Raw genomic sequence first — 26,381 nt, 5'->3', positions numbered from 1 at the left:
TTACTCTTAGTATGCAACTACAAGCTTTTCCAAATATGGCATTGGGCACTTCACCGACAAAATAATGTTCTTCAACATATTAATGTGTATTAGTATTAGTAGTGATAAATCTCAATGCAACACGCACATAACACCCAATGATGTAAATTATACACAAGAGGTACAATGAATTAAGAATAAGTGGGATGTGATTTGTAAGGGTTTGTCTCCCTCTACAGGTCAAACGTGTGAAGAGCGTAAACTGTCCAGTGATATTCGATGAAGTAACGTAAGAGCACAAATAACTTTGTGTCATGGCGTGACGTCACTTTCGGATCTGTGCTAAATACGAAATTAATAACATTCCCCTGTTTTTCTCCGATATTTTTGTATTATAACTTGTTAATAGTTTAACCCGCTAAACAATGTATTTCTCCGATGTGTTTTCCTCAAAATCCTCGATACGTTAATGCAATCTATTGGCTAGTAGTTCTGTCGGCGAGAGACTGTTGGCCGCTGGAGAACACTCCTACCCTTTAGGTACCCCTTATTTCAACCATTGATTGGTTTTCAACAACACCCATTACCGCTTGTAAGGTCCTTGGGTCCGCCTCTGCTCCGGCATTCCGTGCGTTGTTATTGGTTACGGCTTTCGATATCCCAGCCGTACTTTGCATGCGTCAACCGATTGGTCAAAGCGAACGTCCGTCAAGAGACATCTGTACAAACAGCAGTTTACATAGAGCGTGCTGGTGTGTCATAGTGCTGCAGAGAGGCAGCGATACGCGGTGAGTTATGCCGGCCTCGTCGCTTGATGTCAACCAGGCTAAAGACAGGATGAAGGCGGACTCCGAATCCCTCTGACTGTGGCATCAACCGTTCATTCAGTAAAATCTGCCCATTGTCAACATGGCAGAGCAATGGTCCGCAGTGCCCACTTCTAATATGGCGGCGCTGAACCGGGCTCGATCATTGACTGTGATTTTCTTAATGGTCAGCGGTTATGTGATCGGCTGCGCGGACGGCAAAGACGCGTCGGACGAGACTGTCATCATCGGCATCCGACTCGAGGAAACAGACGAGGTGTCTTTTATGGACAGCGGTTATCTGCGCGTCAGCGAACGATCTTGTGTCAGGTTAAGAGTCTACGGGCAAAACATTAACAACGAGACGTGGTCCAAACTCGCTTTCACGGAACACGAGCGCTCGAGTGACAGCGGCGCACCTGCGGAGACTTTCGGGGACGCACCTGCCCCTCGTCCCTGTGGCATCCGATCCTCGGACATCATCGTTCTTCCCAACATGGAAGTGAATCGAAAGACTTCTGGGACAGTTAAAATACAGGTGAAACCGCTGCGAAAAACAGAAAAGAGTAAATTGTATTACCTGTGCACCGCCACGCCTGTACCTGCCTCACCTGGCGCGCAGGACCTGTGGTCAGAAAGCACATGGGTTTATCACGACGGGCATGACACGAAAGTTCTCGTGGTGGAGGAGAAAAAGTTTCTGCTGCCTTTCTGGCTGCAGGTGATTTTTATTGGCATGCTGCTGTGTTTGTCAGGTATGTTCAGCGGGCTGAATCTGGGACTGATGGCGTTGGATCCCATGGAGCTCCGGATAATCCAGAACTGCGGCACGGAGAAAGAGAAAACGTACGCGAAGAAAATCGAGCCAGTGCGCAGCCAAGGAAACTACCTGCTTTGCTCTTTACTCTTGGGAAACGTTTTGGTCAATACCACTTTGACTATACTGCTCGATGACATTGCTGGTTCAGGTCTTATTGCTGTAGTGGTGTCCACTATAGGAATTGTGATATTTGGAGAAATTGTGCCCCAAGCTATTTGCTCCAGGCATGGGCTCGCTGTAGGTGCAAACACAATATTCCTCACAAAGTTTTTCATGATTCTTACCTTTCCTGCGTCTTTTCCAGTCAGCAAACTGTTGGACCATGTCCTGGGTCAGGAGATAGGCACCGTGTACAACAGGGAGAAACTTCTGGAGATGCTCAGAGTGACGGATCCGTATAATGATTTGGTAAAGGAAGAGCTGAACATCATCCAGGGCGCTCTGGAGCTCAGGACTAAAACCGTTGAGGATGTCATGACACCTCTGAGAGACTGCTTCATGATCGCCAGCGATGCCATCTTGGACTTTAGCACCATGTCTGAGATCATGGAGAGCGGCTACACGCGCATACCAGTGTACGAGGGGGAGAAATGTCATATCGTGGACCTGTTGTTTGTGAAGGACTTGGCCTTTGTGGATCCAGATGACTGCACTCCTTTGAAAACCATCACCAAGTTCTACAGTCACCCTCTGCATTTTGTTTTCAATGACACGAAGCTGGACGCCATGCTCGAGGAGTTTAAGAAAGGTAAAGTTGAATGCAGCCAACCCTGTTCCTGGATGGCTACCTTCCTGCAGATCTGAGTTCAAGCCGTGCTCCAATAAACCTGTCTGTCATTTGCTAGTAATCCTGAAGATCTTGATAAGCTGGTTCAGGTCGGTTTAATTGACACTTTTCAGAAAGTTAGCCCTCCAGGAACAGGGTTTGCTTACCCAACTTTAGATAAACCCTTGGATAGTAAATCGGTCATTTACAGTTGAATGGTATTAAATGTTTAATATGAATAATTCATTCTGAAAATGTCCTTTCTTATTCTAAAACTCGGGGGGTGAGTGCCCTAACAAAATTATAGAAACCAGAGAATCGCTTGCAGTATTAAGCTTTCAATGCACAGGGTTATATTTTCGTTTATTTAGATGAAAGGTCTGTGATATAAACAATTGTTGAAATTTCTACAGGAGCAGAGTTCATGACAGGTCAATAATCGCTCATATAGGTGCGTATTCAGCAAATTCAGCTTTAGATAAAATCTGGGTTTATGTTTTATTATATCACAGCCCATAAAGCTGTTTTATGATCGGCAGTTAGATTTTCATGCCTATGAAATCACTCCTTTAGCAGGTAGACAAATCAGTCTGGCTTGCAGTTTTCATTCTCTCATCCTGAGCTGACAGAACATGACGTCTCCAAGCAAAGGCTGTGAAATATAGCTCTGACAGAAAGATGAGTTGCTCTGGGCAAGTTTTGTCTTTACGTGTTGTGGAAAAATGCTTGATATGCCTTTGTGTGTATTTAAGTGTTATAAATGATTGACGTTAGCTCACAATAATTGAACCCATTAGATGTTAAATTAGATTAATTGTTCTGGGTTCGAGAATTCAGTTGTCAAACTGGGCTGTCACCCTGTTGGGGATGCATACCACAGTAGGACCGAGGCCCAGCATTCCACAAATTGTGCCTCAACAGGAAATGGACTTAAACAGATTTGGGCAACAATTGAGGTACAGTGTTGAGTTTGACTCCATCAACAAAGCCTGTCTTCGATGCCCCCACATCTCCTGTTTGAAGAACTCTTTATTACCCACATCAGCCCTTTCACTCTCTGTCTTTTTTGCGACTCGGCATACGTTTCAAAGCACGTAATTCAACACAAAAGTAGTGATATTTTGTTATGAGGACTGCAGGTTTTGTCGCACAGTGTCATTGGGCAAGTGGTTATTTAGATGGATTTTAATGGATTCTGCATGTATTCCTTGGAAGTTCTTTATTTTAATTTATTTTGTACGATTTTTTCATTCAGATTTTTTTATGTTGCATTGTAACATTTTAATGTTGCTTTTTGAGCCTTGGCTTTCTCTTTTCTTTAAAATCGACTCTTGCTGGGAATGAGAGGCATTTGCGTTCAAAATGTTGTAGGGTTGGAATGTGTAATCCTGTAAGCGGGGTCAGGAATTCACAGGGTTAATCGATGTTTATGTTGATAAAACAAGGCGCATTTGACATAGTTCACCGTAAATGGAGTTAGAAACACGAAGATGAAGTTTTTCAATCTGTTTGTAAAGTTAGAGGTTAACATCAATACAGAAAAAAAATCATTCAATAAAAATACACATTTGAATAATTTAATACACAATCAAAATTGTTGCTGTCTCCCCCACCCACATCCAAGTTTTACCAGTAAAGCTGAACACTAAGGGGGGGGTTCCCGGAAAGGGATTATTTTAGGCCAAGACCAGGTGCCTCATTTATAAAACGTGCGTAAATACAGATTTGATCGTCAAGTCTGCATACGCAAAAATCCACGGCAATGTTCATATTTGTAAAAACGGTCTTTGATGTGGAAAAGTGCATAGCGCCACGTCAGGGTATGAGCAGATGTACGCATTTTTGCTCGTCCGAGTGCTGCAGGTTTTTGGAAATATAAGTAATTCTTGCCACTCATAAACGGTTTGGCTGTTGATAGGTGCTCTTTCGTTAATCAATGACATTCATTAGAAGTTATTTTAAGGCGGAGTTGTGAAACTGCTAGCTGCATGCAATTTCACGACCATTTGTGATTTATAAACTTCATATCTGATAGAGAGGCGTACATCTGTTTTCTGTGGGTACGCTCACTATATGAATCTATGAGAAATCATCATAAAACCAAATTTAGTTCAGTTTCTATGCAACATTCTATAAATGAGCCCCCTGGCCTTAGTTAAATAAGTATTTTTAAGTCCTTTTTAGTAAATCTTAGTAATGATGCCTTTAATGGGCGAATTTGACAGAAAAGTTGTGTAATGAGCACTTAAATAACAATATTTTTTGCACCAAAAGTTATTCTAGCGATTAATGGTCCGATACCGTTTATGACACAATGAGGCATGCCACAGGGCAAAGAAGCCTGAATTTAAAGTTCTTTTTTTTTTACTTTTTACATTGCCTATACAATTATCTTTTTCCAGGGTGAAATATCAATGAAGTGATCGTTCACCCAAAAATATTCAAAATATCTTCTATTCGTGTTCTGCGACAGGTTTGAAATGACAAGAAGGTGAACTATCACTTTAAGACCGTTCCAAGTCTGTGCCTTGGGAACCTACAGTTCTTTTTCTATTTAAAAAGGACCAGATAAGAAAAGAAGCAATGCCTTGATAAGTGCCTGATACATTTCTAGGATGTTCCAGTTTTGCTTCACAGACGTGCCACCCACAGCCCCGCTGACTATTTATAGAGAAATTCCATTATGGAAAATATCTATGGAAAAACCTAATTCCATAAATAAATTGGGAATGGGCAGATCGTGTCTGTATGTGTCATCTAGAATGCATGTGTTTATATGGAGTCGTCTTGGTTCCGTTCACTGGAGTCCAAATGTTTATTGTTGACCATTCTGGAAAGCATTCCATCAATCATCTTTTTTTTTTCTGGCTGTCGATAATAAAACATTCTTGTAGAGCATCTCGAATATGAAATGAAAATGTCTTCTTCGCAGACTGTGTGCTGTATATCCGTATGTCAATTTCAACATTTACTCACTAGAAATTTACAGTGGACCAGCCAGAGCTAGAAGGACGGAATGACAACATTATGCGTTTGGATACACCTATATATCTCCTAAAAATTAGAAGGTCATTTTTTTATCTGCTGTCCTTGTGACACTGTGTGGGTGTCTTTTGGAAGCTCAGAACAATGGTCTTTCTTTTTGTATATAGGACCTGCTTGTGCTCTGTTCGGTTGTAACTGGACTGACGAACGATCAAGTCGTTTATTCTTTCTCATTTAGTCTATGTGTTGAGAAGTGGCTGTCTAAAACTCTCTTAAGATCAGATGGGGTGAGAGATGTGGGCAGGCACAGAAAGAGCTGTGACAAAGAGGAACTGTTAAAGCGATTTTTATTTACGAAATAATCCCAGCTTCCCACTGTTTTAAAAGTCTGACATGCTTGGTTTAAATGGAAACAGACATATATTTCCTCAGGCAGTTGTGCTCAGTGATCACAGCAGGCATGAACCGTCTAAGTAGTGAGGTAAAGTCAGTCAGTCATTAACTCTGCTCTCTCTCTGCCGGCCTGTAGAAATGTAAGAAACATCTTTCTCATTGCTTAAACTGGCTTTCGCCAATATTTCTGAAAAAGGTTTACATGGACACCCTACATAATGGATTGCCACAGTGTCACGCCGGTGAGAGCATCGTCTTAAGTCGAATGGAAACTTCATTTCGGTTCTAATATTAGCTCTGGCTCTGGAAAATTCCTTTTAAATGATCACTAGCTGAGAAACAGGAAAATCATTTTCTTTAACGTTTTGGTTGACAGTGCTGGGCAGGAATTTTTTAAGCAGCTTATCGAGGAGGTCCTGGGAAAACAGATGTGAAACCATGAGAGATTTGCTAAGAAAACGCGACAGACTGTTGTCTGACTGACTATGAGAGCCTCTTGTTTGAACAGTTTTTTTGGTTGCAATTGTCAAATACTGACTCTTTTGTAGATGACTTAAGATGGATGATTTAAGTAAGCATGCGTGGCATATTTTATCCATAAACCAACAGAAGTGAAATTCGGGGTATTAGTGCGTTTATGGTCGTAGAGGGTTTGGAACGACCACCATGTTTGATGATACGTAAAGCTTTTTTTAGAGAATCATTTATAAATATATCATCAACAACGCAAATTTGAACTAATTTTTATGATTTTGAGAGTGAACTGTGAAGAACCCAGTTGAGCTACAATCCATTCCCCATAAATCCATAGATTGTCTCATAATCACAGTGTAAACGTATCTAACCCATGTTTTGGTATTCTTGGCCGTGGCAGGTAAATCCCATCTGGCCATTGTCCAAAGAGTGAATAATGAAGGGGAGGGAGATCCATTCTATGAAGTTCTGGGCATCGTCACACTTGAGGACGTTATTGAAGAAATCATCAAATCTGAGATTCTAGATGAGACTGATTTGTACAGTGAGTAAATACTCATTTAAACCCGTTTCTCACATATTTACATTTTCCAGTTCAAATCAAAACATCGTTCTTAATATTGTCCATTTATTCCCAATTCAAGCTGACAATAAGACAAAAAAAAGGATCGCTCACAGAGAGAGGAAACAGGACTTCTCAGCTTTCAAGCCCACCGATAATGAGTTGCGGATGAAAATATCACCTCAGCTTTTGCTGGCCACGCTGCGTTTTTTGGCAACAGGTACTGAATGTCCAGCATGTACAGTAACAACATGTGTTTTTCCCAATTCCCAAGAATTCAGTTAAGCTTATGAAGAATTACTGTGCCTTGTTTCTTCCCACCAGAAGTGGAGCCTTTTGGTCCAGCTCAGATGTCTGAGAAGATCCTCCTGCGTCTGCTGAAACATCCGAACGTCATCCAGGAGCTCAAGTACAACGACAAGAACAAGAAAATGTCAGAGCACTACCTCTTTCACCGTAACAAGCCTGTGGAATACTTCATCCTCATCTTGCAGGTCTGAGCCTCTTCCAGACATATTTCATTGTTATGAGTGTGAGTTTTGATGGTTAGAGACGTCACTGTGAATGCCAAGTCATCTTTTTTTGGCCTGCAGGGGAAAGTGGAGGTAGAGGCTGGAAAGGAAGGAATGAAGTTTGAAGCTGGTGCCTTCTCATATTATGGAGTTCTGTCTCTAACATCCCCACCAGGTCTGAACGATGGATCGTCACGCTCATTACACACATATGGATGTTATTTCAAACAATTAATGCTAGTTTAAATTTTAATGTACACTCTCTTCTAAGTGGGGTAAAGTGTCAGCTTGCGTTTCTTACTGGATGATTGGTTTCTTTATCATAAATGACTCTTTCTAACAAATCAAGCATGATGGATGTTTCTCTATGGATTTATTATAACATTTCCTTGGGGATGTGGAAGTTCTTTAACTCTTAAATCAATCATAAGAATGACAGTCCACAGTATGCAAATTATTCTTGAGAAATGTAAATCATATTTTCCTCCTCGTGAAATCCTTCTGTCCTCCTTTCTCTATCTTTCACTGACTTCCTCTTGCTCTCTAGTTCCTCTCTCATTGTCCCGAACCTTTGCTGTGAGCAGGGCTGAATCTCTGGCAGGATCTCCAGGTATTTGACTTGTTTATCTGCCTTTTCAATCTTTTCCTTTAAAACCCTGACGCTCTTATTCTCAATTATCCTCACATTAAAAAGATCTTTGTAGCACCTATGAGTAAAAAAAAACGTGACCTGCTCATGAGAAAACCCATTAGAATTCTCTAATAAATATAGGAATTGGAATCAAGACACAAATGACTTCTTAAAATAACAATTGTGTGTGTAGCCACAGAAACTGTTCTTCAATGGCATCTTTGTGCTTGGGACTTAAATTTTCGGTGATGAGCACAAAATGTTCTTTTGTTTTTTTAATTGTGATATTTTTCAGCTGTTGTGAACAGTTCAAACAGACATGAAGTCCAAGAAGGCAAAAAAATAAGATCAACTTAATACTATAATAACTTTAAATGCAAGTAATGCATGAATTAATGAAACATGACTTTATATAATGCGGAAAATATCAACAGCTAATCTTCATTCCGTTATCAGGAAACTTTGAATTCATCAAAGTTTAAATCAGATTTGAATGTATGTGACATACTGATGATATAATGTTCATTAATGGCTTTTTAATGAAAGTTACTATAAAAATTCCCACAATTTTTTATCATGAGTTTGCTAATTACGCTGGTTTTGATTTATTAATCTTTGCAATGAGGTGTCATTTAAGACATAAATCTTACACAACGTTGCAAATAAACATAATAATGGGAAAAGAATAGAATAACAACAGTCTTAGATATGGCGTTTGATGTGGTTTCCTCTCTAAATTCAGTGTCGTGTACATTTTAATACTGAAGTTTTGTATGTAAATTTGATCAAATCCACACAGTTAGACATCTGACCCCAGGATTATATACATTCCAGTGGAATGACTGTTGCACCGCTTCCCCACGGACACCCTTTGAACTCTTTCTTTAAGAAGTCTAATCTTGTTTTGATTAAAAACACTTCACCACGCATTACGTGAGAGTTATTAAACAGATGCTCTAATTCTAATTATGTCATGTTTCTAACAAAGTTTGGAGAAAATGTATAAAAAGAGAGCAAAATATTTACCAGATGAATATATAATACAATTATGAGAGTCATCCAAGCAGTTCACCGTATTATATCACAATGGTAAATTCTCAAAGTCAGTTTCTTGCTGTTTCAGTTCATATACATAATTTTATCATTTGCTTATTAATTTGCAATCAAATTTTTTGACATCTATAGGTATCAAATTTTGTGTCAAACAACGACAAACATTCCAAAACACTGTTTTCAAAAAAAGACAGTGTTTCTAAAATGAATGAAACCTCTTTACAGTTTGTTTACACCACACTGTGCCCAGAAGCTGACCACTGACCAGTGTGTCACCCTTTATTTACATTACAGAAAATAAGTCACCTCCACGACCATTTGGACTCAACCACTCAGACTCCCTAAACAGGAGTGACCGGATAGAAGCGGTCACTCCCACGCTGGGCAGCAGCAACAACCAGCTCAACTCATTCCTGCAGGTCTATGTGCCAGACTACTCTGTGAGAGCCGCATCTGACCTGCTTTACATCAAGGTCTGAATGTTACTGACATTAATCCTTTACTTTTGAACATGAGCTGTTTCATTTGAAATGTTTTTTTAGATGCAAGCCTGTTTGAGACAGATTGTACCTCACAATTTCTTTTGTGAATATAGTAGGGCGTGAAGTTATAGTTCACTCATTATTTATTAACCCTCATGTCGTTAAAACGTGTATGTAACTCTTTCTTCTGTGGAACACAAAAAAAGATATTTTGAGAAATGTCTCGGTGATCTGTGCCCATACAGTTGAAATCAATGGGGGGTAGTGTGGCTGGCTACCAACATTGTTCAAAATATCGACTTGTGTGTTCTGCAGAAAAAGAAAGACATACAGGTTTGAAATGACACAAGGATAAATAAACACTAAATAAATTTTCATTTTGGGTGATCTGTACCTTAAAACAAGCTTTTAAAATGTGTTTGCTGTGCAGGAATTCCCAACTGCTTAATTTCCAATGCTTAAGTTGACCATCGAAAACAAACTTTCCAAAGATCGTTCATCTCTTCCCTCCATCTATCAGGTGACCCGCCAACAATATCAGAACGCCCTGATGGCGTCCCGCTTGGACAAGACACCTCAGTCCACCGACAGCGAGTTCACCAAGATCGAGTTGACTTTCACCGAACATCAGGATGGACCGCTAGACGAGTCGTCCACTCTTCTCATTCTGCAACAGAGCGCCAACAATTCACACAAACCCAACCACACTGCCCACCACGACGGGGCTATTTAACCACCCTCGGGCAGAGTGAGGGACGAGAAACGAGGGAGAGAGATGGTGAGAGATCGTGCATCGTCTGTTAACCTCTCCCTTTCCACGTAGTCAGCGAGAGGCATTTTCGTACACTTGGCAGCTTAACTTTGACGCCATGGCGATTTCAAGGGGATCGGAACGGACTCGAAGACTACACAATGTGAAGGACCGTGTATTCCACAATGCATGCACTAATGACCTTAACATGTTTCGTAGGCAGCGGATCAGTCAGGGACCACATCATTTTGCTCACTCATCTACGGACGGAGGCTTCACGCTCATGCTGCCCGTCACTCTTGGCCAACATCCGGGAGATACGGGGACCGTGGCTACAGCACACTTGAAGTACACGCTCTGTCTCACACACTTTCACTTTCTGTTCAAAGAGAGCTGCGTAGGAACGAAGACCCACATCACAACTCGACCAGACAAGAGAAGGTCAAAGAAATAATTGTGCCTTTAGATAGAGCTGAAGTACGGAGATATGGAGGCCTCTGAGGACCCGGGCGACACGACGCTGGAAGCCTGAGAAGATGCGGCCATAGAAAAGAAAGCAGATGAGACTTAAAGCGCTAGCAAACACTCTTTTCCATAGAAGCATATGACGCCGAGAAAGCAGTAGTCAGGATGCATATTAGCCTATCAGACGACCAGAACTGAACGGCCTCATGACCAAAGACATTTGACATTGGGCATAAAATTGTGGTTCACTGTGGATCTTTAGAGATAACAGATCTTTTAGAGGTAACTAATCTAAGCTATTTCGAATATGGGAACTCCACAGCAGCTTCGGACACGAAATGCATAAGCAGGCGAAACCGCGTTTGTCTGGATTGTGCCAAATGATACAATTTTCTACAGCAATTTCTTCTGCCCACCCAGGTTCATTCACGTCAAGGGTTTGTGTGTCTCATACATGTGCAGATATGCTACGTACAGCATTTGCAGTACAAAGAAATCAAATGTGTTTACAAATGAGGGCCGCCTTCATCTATATGAATATAGAGATTTTTTTACTTCGATCCTGATTGTGCCGAGGTACCGCGTCACCTATTTTAAGGTGAATAGAGTTTCCCGACCGGTTCCATTTTTATGTACGTCGGACCACTCTTATTAACAGTGTTTTGATTTCCAGTGCTTTTGTCGTAATCAGATAACTCTTCATTTTTAATACAAAACATTTTGTAAACGTCACAACTACCTTGCTTCAGATTTTAGAGAGACGCATTCTGAAGGCTCTAAACATTTCAGGAACTTACATCTTAACTTTTCTCTTTAGACTCCATAACCTCATGTTTATTATTTTTATTAGAAGAAAAAAGCTATCCATGTGAGACTGTGTCATTGGAGTTTAAAAGAGGTACGTGTGTCGAACAAACAGGAAAAAGGAAGACAATTCACCATTGTTGTATTTATTTTGGTTTTGTCATAATTTACATTTTTGCTCTCGATACAAAGGGGAACGATTCTCTGGCTTGTATTTTGTATCAGCTGGGTAACTTTGGCTTTGTGACTTCATGTTGATAGGGTGTTTTATTCAAAACCTACTGCTTTGGTCAGAATTGCAAACCTAATGGATATCAGGACATTCGAGTCTGAAGTATTTATGCAGGAACCTGTGACACAGCTATGCAGGGACAATCGTCACCATAATAATGTGCTTACGCAGGATAATATAGCAGAAAATACACTAACAAAGTTTATTAAAAAAGGCTGAGAGGTGTTGTAGAGGGTCCAGTAGATAAACATTATGCAGTGATAGAGATGTTAAATGTAAAATCCATTCCATAGAAGCACTAACAAATGCATCTATACGCATTCCTGTTCTTGTTTTACATGTTTTATTCCAGATCTTTTAAAGCTGTTTTAAAGAGGAACACCCTTCATTTCCTTATAGTACACCCAAAATGAAAATTGTTTCATCATTTACTCACCTCCTTTCATTTGAAACCCGTAGAACCAAACATGGGTGCCCGTCCACTTCCATTCCAAAACCACCGAGACGTTTCTCAACATTCTCAAACATTCTCAACAAGTTGTTTAATTTTGGAAGAGCCGTTTTTTAAAACATTCCCCGGTATCCTACAAGTTTGACAGTGTTTTCATGTTGGATTGCCTGCCTTAGAAGAGAGGACACGTCTTCAAAAATGTGGTGCTCTAACATGCGGTTTGAGTCTATCATACACTGCTGCTATTTTCAATCTTGAATGTGTATAGAGATACTGTACAGTCATAAATCAGAGAGTTCTATTGTATGCTTACAGTTTATAAACCAGACAATACTATATCAGATTTAAATATTCATATATATATATAATGCAGACGGAAATTGCTGTAATAAAAACTATGACAACTTTATGGCTGTCTCAATCTGTATGTTTTGAATGTTTCTAAATACTGTTTTTGAGCTGGTCATCTGGATGTGTGATACTTTGGCAATAGTTAAAAACTTAACATATCTTCGCCGTCCTTCTGAAACAACGGATGTCCAAATTCGCAAAAACACTACTTTTTTAATTATTAAATATTGATAAATTGACTAGCATTTAAAAAATGTAAATAGATTAGATATTTGCAAAACCCAGTGATAAGGTGTGACTAATAATAATAATTTGTAGCAAAAATAAAAATAACGAAATATGAATATGCAAGGTTGAAGGACATCAGAGATATACAGGTTTTAGGAGAAAAAGCAGCTGTAACAATGACCACAAGGGGGCGCTGCAAAAACAGCGATTTGCCCTTTATTCTCACATACACACTTAATATAAAAGCGACATGATATGAAAACCAAGCCAGTGTGTAGCACACTTCACAGATAAAACTCAAAAGTAATGTTAGCATTCTGATTTATTTCTGTAGTAAAACTACAGTCGTCACATCGTCTGTAAATACAGTTCTCCCTGTAAAGTACAACAGATAAAAACATGAAAAAAACATATTGATAAAATAGGAAACTATTTTGAATTCACACACATTGGGCAGCACTGTTTTCAATTCACACAAAATCAAACAAACCCGGAGATGTCAAACAATTATAATATACAGACAAATCAAACATAATGAATGCAAATAAGCCCCCACGTACAGTAGATTTAACTTAACCTAAGATCAAACATAAAAAGGGCTGTCACTTTGTTAAAATAACAATTTAATAAACTCAAATATATCAAGATCATGCAGTAAAGCCACAAAATCTCTATAATCCTCAAGAAAATCTGTAGTTTCTCAAAATCCTGAACAGTCTTTGGATGCATCACTTCTCTCTTATAGCAATGTTTACTTGAGTGAACCACAGTCCCTTTTTTTCTTCAGAAATACTGTTCAAACTAACCAAAAGTTACAGCTCGGTTACAGTTTTACATGTGGATGCACATTGGTTTTAATTCAAAGCAACAAGCAATTTAAGAAAAAAAAAAAAAAACTGCTGGGCTTGAGCTCTGTGTCAGTCAAAAAGCAAGTTTAACCATTTACATAACAGATCCCTGATCAAGTAAAACAGAGATTTGCCCTTTATTCTCACATAACCACTTAATATAAAAGAGACATAATATGAAAACCAAGCCAGTGTGTTGCACACGTCACAGACAAAAACACTCTGGAAAGTAATGAGACGGCATTCTGATTTATATCTATGGTAAAACTACAGTCGCGACATCGTCTGTAAATACAGTTCTCCCTGTTAAGCACAACAGAAAAAAACCTGAAAAATACATATTGATAAAATAGGAAACTATTTTGAATTCACACACATTGGGCAGCACTGTTTTCAATTCACACAAAATCAAACAAACCCAGAAATGTCTAACAATTATAAAATACAGACAAATCAAACATAATGAATGCAAATAAGCCCCCACGTACAGTAGATTTAACTTAACCTAAGATCAAACATAAATAGGGCTGTTTGTTGAAGTAAGAATTTTATAAACTCAAATAGATCAAGATCATGCAGTAAAGCCACACAATCTATAATCCTCAAAATCCTGAACAGTTTTTGGATGCATCACCTCTCTCTATGCTTCTTTATAGATTATAATAGCAATGTCTACTTGAGTGCTACTTGAACTACATTCCCATTTTTTCTTCCGAAATACTGTTCAAACAAACCAAAAGTTACAGTTCGGTTACAGTTTTACATGTGGATGCACATTGGTTTTAATTCAAAGCAACAAGCAATTTAAGAAAAAAAAAACCCTGCTGGGCTTGAGCTCTGTGTCAGTCAAAAAGCAAGTTTTTAACCCTTTACATAACAGAACCCTGATCAAGTTTATGACACACAAACATGGGTCCACGTTCATGAGACTAGTTAGTTACTGTAGTTTCTACCCCGGAACACATTACAACAGCAAAGAAACATTTGTTATGACCGAGTGTGATTAAGGGATGAGCCTTCTTTTGGTCCACTGTCACCCACAATGCTTTGTGTCCATAAGCAAATGCAACTAAATACATTCTAACCAGCTTTTAATACTAAATTACCTTCTACAACCAAATGCTATGCTATTTACACTAATGTCAAATAAAGTTACTTCAAATGATAATATTCATTTGAAAACATTCGGTGGAACGGATGGATATAAACAGTAAATAATCTATAATCTAGATTCAAGGTCTAATAACACAGTGACCATGGCGAATGCATAAGACAAATTTCAGCGTTGGCTTTGTCCTCCAAGTGTTTAGTAACCAATGTGAAGGTAAGGTTGAATCCTACGACTCCTAAGAAACCTGAAACCAACACTTCACCAATACATAAAATGTCAACAGTTGCATTATTTCAATGTATGGTCGGATCACCGATAAACATGACAGCGATTTGCATACTAACAGTTCTAATGAAAGAAAAGATCATTCAGCGGAGAGCAACTTTGTACTGAATAAGCTTTCATTGTTGTTGTGACATTACTAAGGTAATAATTCCCAGCATGCTCTGTGGCTCATTGCTGAAAATATGCAATCTATTATACTCCATGAAGCCACAATATGAGTGTAAGCATGCTATATTCACAAGCTTAAATAGACCAGCGACAGAATTTGTAACCATTTTACATGTTCCCTTAATATCATGCAAATGTCATTTGTTGGAACTGTACACAAATTCTGTCTTCACATTGCCGTGTCACCAAAACATTACGTTTTTAAGTGAGACCAAGGCTCACAGACAAATACAGTATACCTTATTAAAAATAAGAAGCTGGATTTACAAAAGTCCCAGTTCAGCTTCATACTCTCTTCAGACGTTAAACTCTAAATACTGAAACTGGTACAGTAATCTTTAGAATAGACAGTGCAAGAAATAAACATACTCCTATTTCTTGTAAAATATATGGCTGAATGCTATAAACATACTTATTGAAATAGAAGATGCATGTGTTAAGAACCAGGATCCAGTTAACAGTGATGTCAAAGGTCAACTTATTCTTCTTCCTCTTCCTCCTCTTCATCGTCATCTTCATCGTGGCAGTGGGTGATTTCCTGCGGGGTCTGAGGGAAGAGGTGGGGTGGATTGATCTCGCTTACGGAGCGGGTCAGCTGGTGTCTCTTACACTCTCTCTCTCTGAAGTCAATCGAGTGGCGGTTGCGTGTTGCCATGGGCGACTCCATGTCATTAATGTCCACGTGAGTGTGCTCCACAGTTGACTCGTGAGGCATCTAAACATAAACCACAGCTTGAGTTTATTACATGAAATTGGACTTGCTCAAAGGTTTTATAATACCGATGTTGCACATTACAGTTGGGTGTTGTAAACTCATTTTACAGTACAACATTTATAGTACTTTAATGTTATATGAATACAATGTATTTTATTTTAACTGGAATATTAACAAAAACATTTATCTATTGAAATAAATGCAATAAATCTTATTTTTCATGGGAAATTTAAACCTGGCATCCGTGCAAACACAGCTTCTTTGTATAACTTTCAACAAACAACATTGTTTTCTTTTTGAACATTCAAAATGAATATATTACTTGAATACGATGAGCATCATCGCATCATCATTAAACACAGGGGCAGAAATTGAATTGTATATCTATATTACTATCGCATGCGGCAATGTTGCATGACGACCATAAAGTAATATTTTTCAAGCCCATCACAACTGTATCGTGTTTGTTGAGCTCACCAGCACATGGGCGGCTCTGAACAGGTAGCTGAAGGGATAGTACAGGAGATTGATGAAGGACGCAGCGTACAGATCAGCGTAACGCATCACTTGAGATGCAAACAGAGTCTGACGAGAGCCACTGCGGAACAGACTTCCCATCATCCCATAGCACATGTCCATGTCATGGGTTACTTTCTGAAAAGATCAGGCAACACACAACACGTCAGAATGGAGCAAATGTTGGTACTTGATCTCTGTGTGTTAGTAAATGTACCTTAATTCTCTTCTGAAGTGTACTGATATCAGGCCTCTCATTGCTGCTACTGTCTAAATGCCTGCGGAGAGAAGAAAGGTGGTGAGTTTGTGACTTAATACAATAACGACTAATTTAAGACTGAAAAAATCTGAAAATGTTGAAAAAGGGATGGAGATTAAGGAAAAGTACAGTGAAAGTGACGACAGACTTAAATATAGGAGAAGCAGTAAGCATTTGGTTTAAAATAGAAGGGAATGCTGACTTCATTTTCCGCATGTCAAGCAGCCGTCGATGGCTCTTCTCTAGGGGCGAGAATCGCATGCCAACGGATAGATAAACATCTGAGCGAAGCTTTGTGCTGGTACTTACTTATAGAGCTCTGCCAGGAAAATATCCAGACTCTGCAACTCTTCAAACAGTGCTGTTAAGTAAAATAAGAACATGGTGAACTGGAGTTCTGTGAACCTAGCGAACTCTACCCCCCTTGATCATTGATCACTTCTATCTGTGTCACAGCCCTGCAGATTCCTTCGTATTGAACCTTATAAATGGCTCATACAAAGATTGTGACTCACAGCTCTTGTCAGTCCACACGTGCAGCTCCTGAGCCAGCTCAGGAATCACCAGAAATGTTCTCCATCCCTGACGCTTCTTTGACTTAAGGATGTCCCCAAAGATGTGGTCACCGATGTACAAAATGTCCTTCCCCTTTGCTCCCAGCAGATCACACACTATGTCCGAGGAACCTGAACAGAAAAACATCCAATCAGGGAATTCTAAAATAATTGGCATAATAAACAAGACCGAATGTATGTTATCTTACCACCAGAATACACTATGCCATGCTGCAAGGGACCTGTATATGTCCCGATCTTCAGCCTCCCAGTGGTCTACAAGAAAATACATGGCTGAATCAATGACTCACAAAAAAAAAAGAGTAACTGTAGGCAATGGCCTGACACATGTCGGTGTAGAAAAGCTTACCGTGTCCACCTGTCTCAGGACTGTTCCCTCCCCGAAAAACAAAGGCTTTCTGGCATCCACCAAAATGAGGTCAAAGTAGGACTGCCAGGGCCGATGAGGTGTATCCGCCTGTAATAAAGAAATAATAGATTCAGTCTATCACTGTCATACGCTGTGAAAGCGCAATGCAATTAGTTCACATATGGCCCTTGACACACACTGTCATTCTGTTCATAAATGTTTACCCAATATTTATTGATGGCACGCTTTAATGAAAAACTTCTGACTTTGTGCCGGATGGGTACACAACGAGCCAATAACTGTGAATTAAACCTCAGGGAGTTCCGCTACAACTAATGTTGTTTAAGGTTTTCTACACAGTTATATGGCAGATGTGTATTGACCCTTTTTTACTGGACATTTTTATTGGGCACCTGAGCCAAAACAATAAAAAAACTAACCAATGGTAAACCTTGAAAAATGTTAGATGACTTACCTTTGGACCATGTGGAAATTCAAACAAGTATTTCATGATTTTCTGAAAAAGATAAAAAAAGATGTTAAGTATATCTTTCTGGAACCCCTTTGTAATACAAAAACAAAAGCAGTATTTTTATTAAAATATAGAGATTAACTCACATCTGTGTATTTGTAATCACTGTTGGTAACAAGGAACACTTTGGAAACTTCATTCATTCGACTTAAAAGCAGGGGCAATTTGGCCTGAAAGAGGAAAACACAAAAGACGGACACAGAAAACAATTATTATGTGAATAAAGAATAAACAATCAATTTAGAAAATGATCATTTTGTTGACTTACATCCTTCACCACATATTTTTCAAAATTCTCGACTGTCTTCTCCTTCAGTGACCCCTAATATATCATAGAGAAGCAAACGTCAATAACACGAAACCCATAAAGACTCACTTTTAGACAAAATAACATCATAGGAGTTAAAACGACATGCAGTTTTTACCTTGAAATGGACCCAATCCACAGCATCTCTGACATCCTGAAACATACTCTTGAAGGACATCTCCAGATCTCCATCTTTAAAGCCTGTTTCACAACTGTGGCAGAAATCAAAACAAAACATATAAAGTCAGTTCAGTGAAAACTGTAGCTTTGGAAATAAAGGAGATCGTCTAGTTCCCCCAGTCAATAAACATCTGATTTCAGGGTATAAAACAAACCTTTTGTATCTGTCACAACTAGTGAAGAAGTCAACCAGGCAGGCAAAAAGGTATGTCTCTGACAAAGAACAAAACAAACTATGTTGACCAAGACAAATAAACTGCGTTTTATATTTATTATATTGATATTGCTTTAAAAAAATTCTACTGTGTGTGTTTAGACCTAAAGACTCATCACCTGGTAGGTTGAAGAGTGTGTTGAGGATGTAGAATCGCTCTGTATCTCCACGCTGGATGAATTTATTTGGGTAAAGCTCTCTTATCTCTGGACTACAGATAAAATGGATAAATAATAAGAATATGCCAAACTTCTTGCCAGGCTGCCAATTAACGTCCACAATATAATTTATGTAAACAAATGAATGTAATACAAACCTCTTAAAATCTTGACTTGAAATAAATGACTTTGGTTAAAAAACAAAAACAAATTGAGAAGTATCTAACTAATCTAACCACAGCATCGAATCGCTCTTAACTTATCTGCCTCGACTCACCCACGGAGGAAGTTGAAACCATGAGCGCACACAAGGATGTTTCCGTATGTATCTACTTTCAGCAGGTTTCCATACAATGCATCAAAAACCAAGCCTCTGCAATGTAAACAGAATGTGTGTGAATTCAATCATGCAGTATTAACAGAAAGTGAAACTGGCACTATAACTGAAGGATCTTTCAAATCACCTTGTCGGAAAAGCAGGATCATAGACAAAGTTTAGCAGCTCTTGTGGGTAACCAATGGAAACCATTCTTTCCACAGTCAGATCGAAGCCGAGTGATTCATACTCTGGAGATTTGTAAACTATTGACAGAACAGAGAGAAGACAGAAGAAGGTGTAATTGCTGTTAAACATGTACTTTTTATGCCAGTAAAAGGAACTGAATGACAATAGTAAGGAAGCAGTAAAAGGAACTTAATATTCTAGGAAATGTTTAGCAAATTCTATCAATTTTATTTTATCCTTGGCATTTCTATGAGCATGTCCATAGCGAAAGCCGTGCTTTAGCAGATGGTGCTCGTCTCTTTTTATTTTAAACAGGCCTTCGATTCTCAGAATACTATTTTAAACTTTAGTAACCTATAACTGGACTTTGCTTAGGGCCCTATGAAATCATTTTTTTTATCCTCGAATTCCATTTTATTTTTTCCCAATTTTTTCTTTGTTTTCCATTTTTTATATACAATAGTAAGTAATGTATTTGTCCACATGAAAAATACTAAAGTATAGTATTCACTTCACTATAAACTATATAAAAATGCCTACAGTGGATACTTTGAACCATATAAAGGGGGAAAAAATCTGTAAAAATAGGCTATAATGCAATTAACTATGTTAATAAAACACTGCATTTTCTTTTGTTTTCAGGTCTACTTAAATTAAAATACTATTTTTGATAAAGTAATTTTTTTTAAACAATTACTATTTTTATAATTTTACTAGCACAGTTAAGAGTGCTGTAAGCAGTACACTCCACAGACAGTAAACGCCACAACCATATTGGTGAGGGCAAAAGCCAATTGCAAAGATATATGAGAGAAAGGTGTAGCTACAGGTTTCTTGTAATGCACTCATAATGCTAGGCAGTGTTATTTGTTTTACTATATCACATTTCATGTTTTACTGCTGTAACGATTTTACCGGATTAATAAAAGAACATCTTTTACCTTTGAAAATGTCTAAAATTACAACAGAAAAAGCCATTTCCACAGTGAAAAACAATGCGTAAGTTAAACTATGTTACATTGGGTGTTTTGTTCGATGATTCAAATAAAACTCAGAAACAATCTCTACATTTCTGCGTTTTCTTCTCGACAACTGCAACGTGGTTATATATTCTGTTGCTTGTCGTCTATGACATATCAATGAACATGGTGCCATCAAGTTGATTCTCACGAATAACAGGAACGAAATAATGGATTTCACATTTCCTTATTAAAACAATAAAGTAGGGCTGCTCGATTATGACAAAAATCATAATCACGATTATTTTGTCCAATATTGAGATCCCGATTATTTAACACGAATGCTCATTACCTTTAACAACATTGAAAATGAAAAAACTTGGGGAAAAAAAGATATAAATGTTAAAATAGCACAGCTGAACCACGTGGAAAGGGGTGCGCTTTATATGCGGTTGGATAAAATGTATTAATAAATATAATCCGGTGGATTTATACCACAAGAAAAGAGAGGATTCCCTGCAAAATGAAATGTGGCACAATAATTGTTTTACCTCGATTATTTCGTTTTGTAATTTTTTGAAGGCAAAAGTTGACGATTACGATTAATTTTCGATTAATCGCATAGCCCTACCATAAATATGCTTTAACGAGATATGAAGCGACTAGAGACACGATAAAGTTGTACTTTACGTATATCGTAAACCATTGAAATATGTTCAGAAATTTAACGTGATTGTGCTTTTAATGCCGAAAAAGCGCAGGTCCTTCCATTGGGTTCATTGTCTGTTAGCATGCAATCTCAAGCCTAAATGTATCAACCCGTTACACTAACTGGCAGTATGGTCATTTATATCAAACGTTCTCAAAATTTGGGTCATAAAAGAGGGTCACGCAAAGCCAATTGCTGTTGCGGTGCATTAAAAAAGTTGATTCCAGCAACTAAGAATTAGACTTGTATAGTTCACACGTTTATTGTGTGTGGACACTGGATGCGCAAGTGGTGAATTTATAGCAAGAAGCAAGTTTATTAAAACATTGTAATTAAATGTAATCAACATTATTAATCGCACTTACAATATCAAGGGGAAGAATATAAAAAAGTATGCCTTAATTGTGCCACCCTACAAGAAGGTATTTTGATATTGCAATTAAATGTATTCATTCATGACAAGAAAAATAAAAAGTAAAGGGAGTGAATGTGTGTTTTTTCCCTGTTTTCTATTTAAAAGGTGTGCAACAAGATAGCCTCCCTTTGATTATACCCGTGTTTGGGAACCCATAATTTATATTATTTATCTGACTAAACTTCCAACCATAATCTTTCTCTTTAAATATACTCTAAATTCTTTGGTTTGCCAGCTGATACCCCTTTAGATAATACCATTAGAAACCAAACAACCATCAGTGTAAAGACAATTATATTCTTTGCAATTATTTGTATAGACTGCAATGTAAAGAAGTTCCAGTAAGAGTGCTCCAGATCAACCTTCCGAACGTATGACTTACAGAAGGTAATAAAGTATACTTGACTCAGAACATTTCGGGAAACACATATTAACAGGAAGGTACAGCTTAAGGTATAGCTTTAGAACGACAGATATGAGAAGGTTTCGTGAAATGGGGCACAGGTCAGGAAATGGGCAGTTACTCAGATTACAACCCTGCTTCACTTCCACTGCCCTTGAGAGTACTATTACCAACTTTTGATCAAAGAATCCAGCACACATGCACAGCATCATTTATCAATTAGTAAATTCTAGAACCATCATGTCTTTCAATGCATGTACTATAAACATTAGCACTTGGACCTCATCACAATATTAACTAGATCAGCAAGACAACATTGTCTAAGTGATCAGAAAGCCTTTTGCATGAAAGACAGGAAGGAAACAACAACCCTGTGACAAAGCTTTAAGGGATCCCAAACTGTTGGAACTGTCAATATAGCAACAGGGTTCAACCATTTTAAAAAAAGAACATGTACAGCTAAAGATTTATTCTTAGGTAGTGTGTAACATGCTGTCCATGGAGCTCAGATTGACTAAGTGGGAAAGTAAAAATAGTTGTTGAATAAAACATTTTGTTAACAGCATTTGTATGGCCTTCAAAAGAATAAATGTTTTTCTGCTGAAAAATCTGCAAAGCTAAGCACATTTACTGCAGGGAAGTTTCACAGATAGGATATGTGCACTATGTTCACATTTCACCTTGTGAAATTTAAACCTATCCCTGGAAACTGTAGTACTTGTTTATGGATAGAGGCTCATAAACAGGAAGATGGCCGATCAAATAGGCTCATACAATGCACGTCAGAACATAGTATTGTCTAAAATCTAAATCGAGAGGTCAGGCCTTCAAACTTGAGGCAACTGAAGATATGGGGTGCTATTTAAAGACCGTTACACTACTTATGTATTAGTGTTCACCACATTCCAAACTCATAGACTGTTCTTCAATTACAGATTCCTTACATTGTGGATTTACTTTCAGGTGTTGTTATGTTAGCATTAAGCCATAACTCTTAAAGGGACAGTTCACCCAAAAAAGTCTTCATTTACTCAGCCTTGAATTGTTCCGAAGATATTCAGAAGAATGCTTGTAATGCCAAACCGTTCTTGGCCACCATTGATAACTATAGTAGAAAAAACAATGGTAGTTAAAGTGCCACAGAATTGTTTGCTTTCCTAAATTCTTCAAAATATATTTTTGTGTGATCGACAGAACCAAGAAATGTATAAAGCAATTTTTCCTACTGTGTAAGTCAATGCAAGCATTCTTCCAAATATCGTTGTCTGTGTTCATCAAAACAAAGAAATGTATACAGACTTGGAACAACTTAAGGGTGAATAAATCAAGAAAAAAAATGCATTTTTGGGTGAACTGTTCCTTTAACAGCCCCTTTTCAACTTACTTCAAATTGTGTCGATTCAAAACAGCTGACAATGCAACAGTAAACAGGCAAAATGCGGAAAATTATTCTTACCTGCTAGAGTGTAATCCATGTCAAAGCCGAAGCTTTTGATCTTCTCCATTGCCAAACTTCTGTTGACAAATACTCTGAGGGGGTAAACGAGAAAATCAATACGAGCCAATGTTATCCAATATCTCTCACTTGTAAAGAAAGAGTGTTAAAATGATCAGACTATTATTCGGGTACAATCTGTAAACTGTGACTGCCTGGGATTGAGTTATAAATAATATAGACAATAAGTAACAATTACCAATAACTCGCATCTCTCACTAATCGCACAAAATATGCATTCGGTTAAATTGCATTTATTTTTTATTTACCCAACAACAGCAAAATATAAGATGTATAGAACGGCTATAGGCAACATCCCATGATTTCCCACTTTATCAAGTTTTCAGAACAGAAATCAGCTGATAACTGGTCACTGTTTCAAAACAAAAACACCAATAAAAATGTAAGAAAAGCATGCAAGTGCTTCAAGTCTGCTGTGACAACTCTGAGTTAATAACAAAGCATAAAACCACTCATATTTAAAATACATGTTATTATGAGTGATCAAATAAAAAATATCACTTAACAAAGATTAAACCAGATATCCATCTCTTTAAATGAATAGCTGCTTTATGTTTTACTAGCAATGCACTTTAAACATGAATTTGCATTTACTCTGGAACGAATGAGCAGCTTCACTACAGGGAAATTATATGTTAAAGAGCATGAAGAAAGCCAGAGGAAAAATGAATGAGTCATATCACTCTTTTGTTCCTTGTATTTATAATGCTGTGATGATTATATGGTAAAAATGACAATTACAAAACAATTAGAAAATGACAATCAGTCAGCAATTCAAATCAACAACAAAACTTTGGCATACCTCATAGAAGGATGACAATGGGCCAGTTCCTGCGGTAAGCTTTGTAATAAAGGAATACATGGACTGTACATTATACCAGTACACACAGACTAATGTACGGCACTACATGAAGAACTGCTCTTTCTACCTCTTGATGTTTGTTTTGAAGAACACTTTGCTAATGAACGTGAATATATTTACATGTCACTGAGGATTACTCTTACTAAACAAGTCTTTGCCACAAGCACAGCAATTTTGAAAATTGTAAGTGTTATGCTGACAGGCAAAATTTACCTGCCAGAATGCATTAAAGAAATAAGGCGACACAGTTAGGAAACACAGGCTTTGTTAAACATAATATGAGTGCATGCACATCTTGTCAATGCCATACAAAGCTGTGAAATGTATGAATACCTGTGATGAACATCTCTTCTGTACTTCTTCATCGATAAACCATCCATGTTGGCTGGAAGTTCAGCATAATTTTGGAGCCGATCACTCCAAGACGTCGTCATATTTAACCGTTATTAAGTCTGAGAAAGATACACATATTTCTCATTTTTTCTACAATGCACATGATACATAATGTGGCTGGATTATAGCACAGCCTGCAAATATTATTTTAAACTCAACAACATCAGAAGAGATAAATAAACCAATATAAAGATATTGAGCACATGTCCATCAATACATATAATTCACCCAAGTACATTTTTTATCATTCTTTTCAAAGTCAGTGGAGCAGCTGCCATGTGTATTTCGTGTTTGTCAGACTTCCATTAAAAGCATGAAAACACACAAAGCTGGAAGCTATTTGAAACATAACCCATAAAATGTGTTAACTGAATTAATAATATTTATAAATATTGATGTAATGCGCATGTTATAATGAGGAATACAGCGATCTTAAAGGGATACTTCACCCAAAAATGAAAATTCTGTCACCATTTATTCTCCTTCGAGTTGTTCCGAATGTGTATACATTTCATTGTTCTGATGAACACAGAGAAAGATATTTGGAAGAATGTTTATAACTAAACAGATCTCAACACCCATTGACTACCATAGTAGGAAAAAAAACAATGGGAGTCAAAAGTGCCCCAGAACTGGGTTGTGTTCAACATTCTTCAAAATGTCTTCTGTTGTGTTCAACAGAAGAATAAACATGACAACATAAATTTTACTATGGTAGTTGAGATCTGTTTGGTTACAAGAATTATTCCAAATATCTTTCTCTGTGTTCATCAGACCAAATAAGTGTATACACTGGAACAACTCGAAGGTGAGTAAATGATGACAGAATTTTCATTTTTGGGTGCACTATCCCTTTAACGTTAGATAAGTTATGTCTCATGCACATTTAACACCGCAGCCTCTTTGCTGCAGCCTCTTTCAAATAAACAACAATTTGCAACGCAAAACTCGCAGATAAACAGATTTACAGTTAACCAAAAGTATTAAAGTATAACTCAGAGCAGCTCTTTCTTCGTGCTCATGCAGTTCCGTGATCACAAAGTTAGCACATCAGCTAACTCACATTCCTTTAGTTTTGAGCCACCGGAACCTGTTATATTAAATTAAGGAATTCTATTAACGAATGTCGTCATAAGAATGGCATACACATCTTCCGCAACGATTTAACAGCACGACTGATGTTTACAGAAACGGTTTTATTGTCGCGCTCTGTCAGCTGGCTACTTACCTCGCAGCCTTCAGTGAGCAACAACTGCAGCTCTGCGCAATCTTCGCACTGCGCATGCGCAGACATAGTACGCTCATAAATCAGTTATGATTACAACATTCAACTTTCTATTAAACACACAAGTATCTCACATATTTCAGTCAAAATAAGTTCTAATTAACAATATAGACAACCTGTGAATATTATGGCATACAATCATACATGTAGATGGTAAAGTTTAATTTAAAAGTGGGCCGCATAGAACAGTTACAGTGAGATGTATTTACTGACACGTGGCTGTTTCCGTTGCATTCTTGTTATTCTTCATGTGATCAGATTAATGATCAACAGCAGAAATCAATGGTCAACCAAAACTGCGAAAAGAAGGATCGCATTTAAAGATAAATGTTGCCATCTACTGGTTGTCAAAAGTCCTTTAAGCAATTTTGA

At 37.9% G+C, this 26,381-nt stretch overlaps 2 protein-coding genes across 6 annotated transcripts; one reads left to right on the top strand and one right to left on the bottom strand.

The window, feature by feature from the left end:
* The first annotated feature begins 713 nt into the window (after nucleotides 1–713).
* cnnm2a (cyclin and CBS domain divalent metal cation transport mediator 2a) lies at nucleotides 714–12,575 on the top strand. 2 transcript variants are annotated; one of them, XM_056761043.1, is made up of 8 exons: nucleotides 714–2,353; nucleotides 6,624–6,767; nucleotides 6,868–7,005; nucleotides 7,110–7,279; nucleotides 7,379–7,472; nucleotides 7,845–7,907; nucleotides 9,276–9,454; nucleotides 9,984–12,575. In XM_056761043.1, the coding sequence occupies exons 1-8, from the start codon at nucleotides 889–891 to the stop codon at nucleotides 10,194–10,196; spliced, it is 2,466 nt and encodes an 821-aa protein (XP_056617021.1). In that variant the 5' UTR covers nucleotides 714–888; the 3' UTR covers nucleotides 10,197–12,575. The 2 variants fall into 2 exon arrangements, with proteins under 2 accessions (XP_056617021.1, XP_056617022.1); XM_056761044.1 differs by lacking the exon at nucleotides 7,845–7,907.
* Nucleotides 12,576–13,049: 474 nt separating this feature from the next.
* Nucleotides 13,050–26,012, bottom strand: nt5c2a (5'-nucleotidase, cytosolic IIa). 4 transcript variants are annotated; one of them, XM_056761502.1, is made up of 19 exons: nucleotides 25,953–26,012; nucleotides 24,665–24,783; nucleotides 24,272–24,310; nucleotides 23,410–23,483; nucleotides 19,427–19,544; nucleotides 19,240–19,335; nucleotides 18,924–19,015; nucleotides 18,746–18,803; nucleotides 18,529–18,622; nucleotides 18,372–18,425; nucleotides 18,190–18,273; nucleotides 18,047–18,088; nucleotides 17,572–17,679; nucleotides 17,411–17,477; nucleotides 17,163–17,333; nucleotides 16,957–17,008; nucleotides 16,606–16,666; nucleotides 16,350–16,526; nucleotides 13,050–15,872 (listed from the first exon to the last, which is right to left on the bottom strand). In XM_056761502.1, the coding sequence occupies exons 2-19, from the start codon at nucleotides 24,763–24,765 to the stop codon at nucleotides 15,636–15,638; spliced, it is 1,725 nt and encodes a 574-aa protein (XP_056617480.1). In that variant the 5' UTR covers nucleotides 24,766–24,783; nucleotides 25,953–26,012; the 3' UTR covers nucleotides 13,050–15,635. The 4 variants fall into 4 exon arrangements, with proteins under 4 accessions (XP_056617480.1, XP_056617483.1, XP_056617481.1 ...); XM_056761505.1 differs by lacking the exon at nucleotides 24,272–24,310; XM_056761503.1 differs by lacking the exon at nucleotides 25,953–26,012 and having other exon boundaries at nucleotides 24,665–25,183.
* Nucleotides 26,013–26,381: the final 369 nt, after the last annotated feature.

The sequence above is a fragment of the Triplophysa dalaica genome, chromosome 11, assembly GCF_015846415.1.
Source record: "Triplophysa dalaica isolate WHDGS20190420 chromosome 11, ASM1584641v1, whole genome shotgun sequence".
Lineage (NCBI taxonomy): Eukaryota > Metazoa > Chordata > Actinopteri > Cypriniformes > Nemacheilidae > Triplophysa > Triplophysa dalaica.
Note: the sequence above shows the minus strand (reverse complement) of the source record. Positions and strands in the feature narration are given on the sequence as shown.

Coding starts and splice junctions, on each gene's coding strand:
- nt5c2a (XM_056761502.1), bottom strand. CDS start 24,765: ATGACGACGTCTTGGAGTGATCGGCTCCAAAATTATGCTGAACTTCCA. Junction 18,274..18,371: donor AAAAATATGTGGTGAAGGAT/GTAAGTCAACAA, acceptor TTCCTCTTTCAG/GCCAAATTGCCCCTGCTTTT. Junction 16,667..16,956: donor TTCCTGGCAGAGCTCTATAA/GTAAGTACCAGC, acceptor TTCTCTCCGCAG/GCATTTAGACAGTAGCAGCA.
- cnnm2a (XM_056761043.1), top strand. CDS start 889: ATGGCAGAGCAATGGTCCGCAGTGCCCACTTCTAATATGGCGGCGCTG. Junction 2,354..6,623: donor GCTCGAGGAGTTTAAGAAAG/GTAAAGTTGAAT, acceptor TGGCCGTGGCAG/GTAAATCCCATCTGGCCATT. Junction 6,768..6,867: donor AGATGAGACTGATTTGTACA/GTGAGTAAATAC, acceptor TCCCAATTCAAG/CTGACAATAAGACAAAAAAA.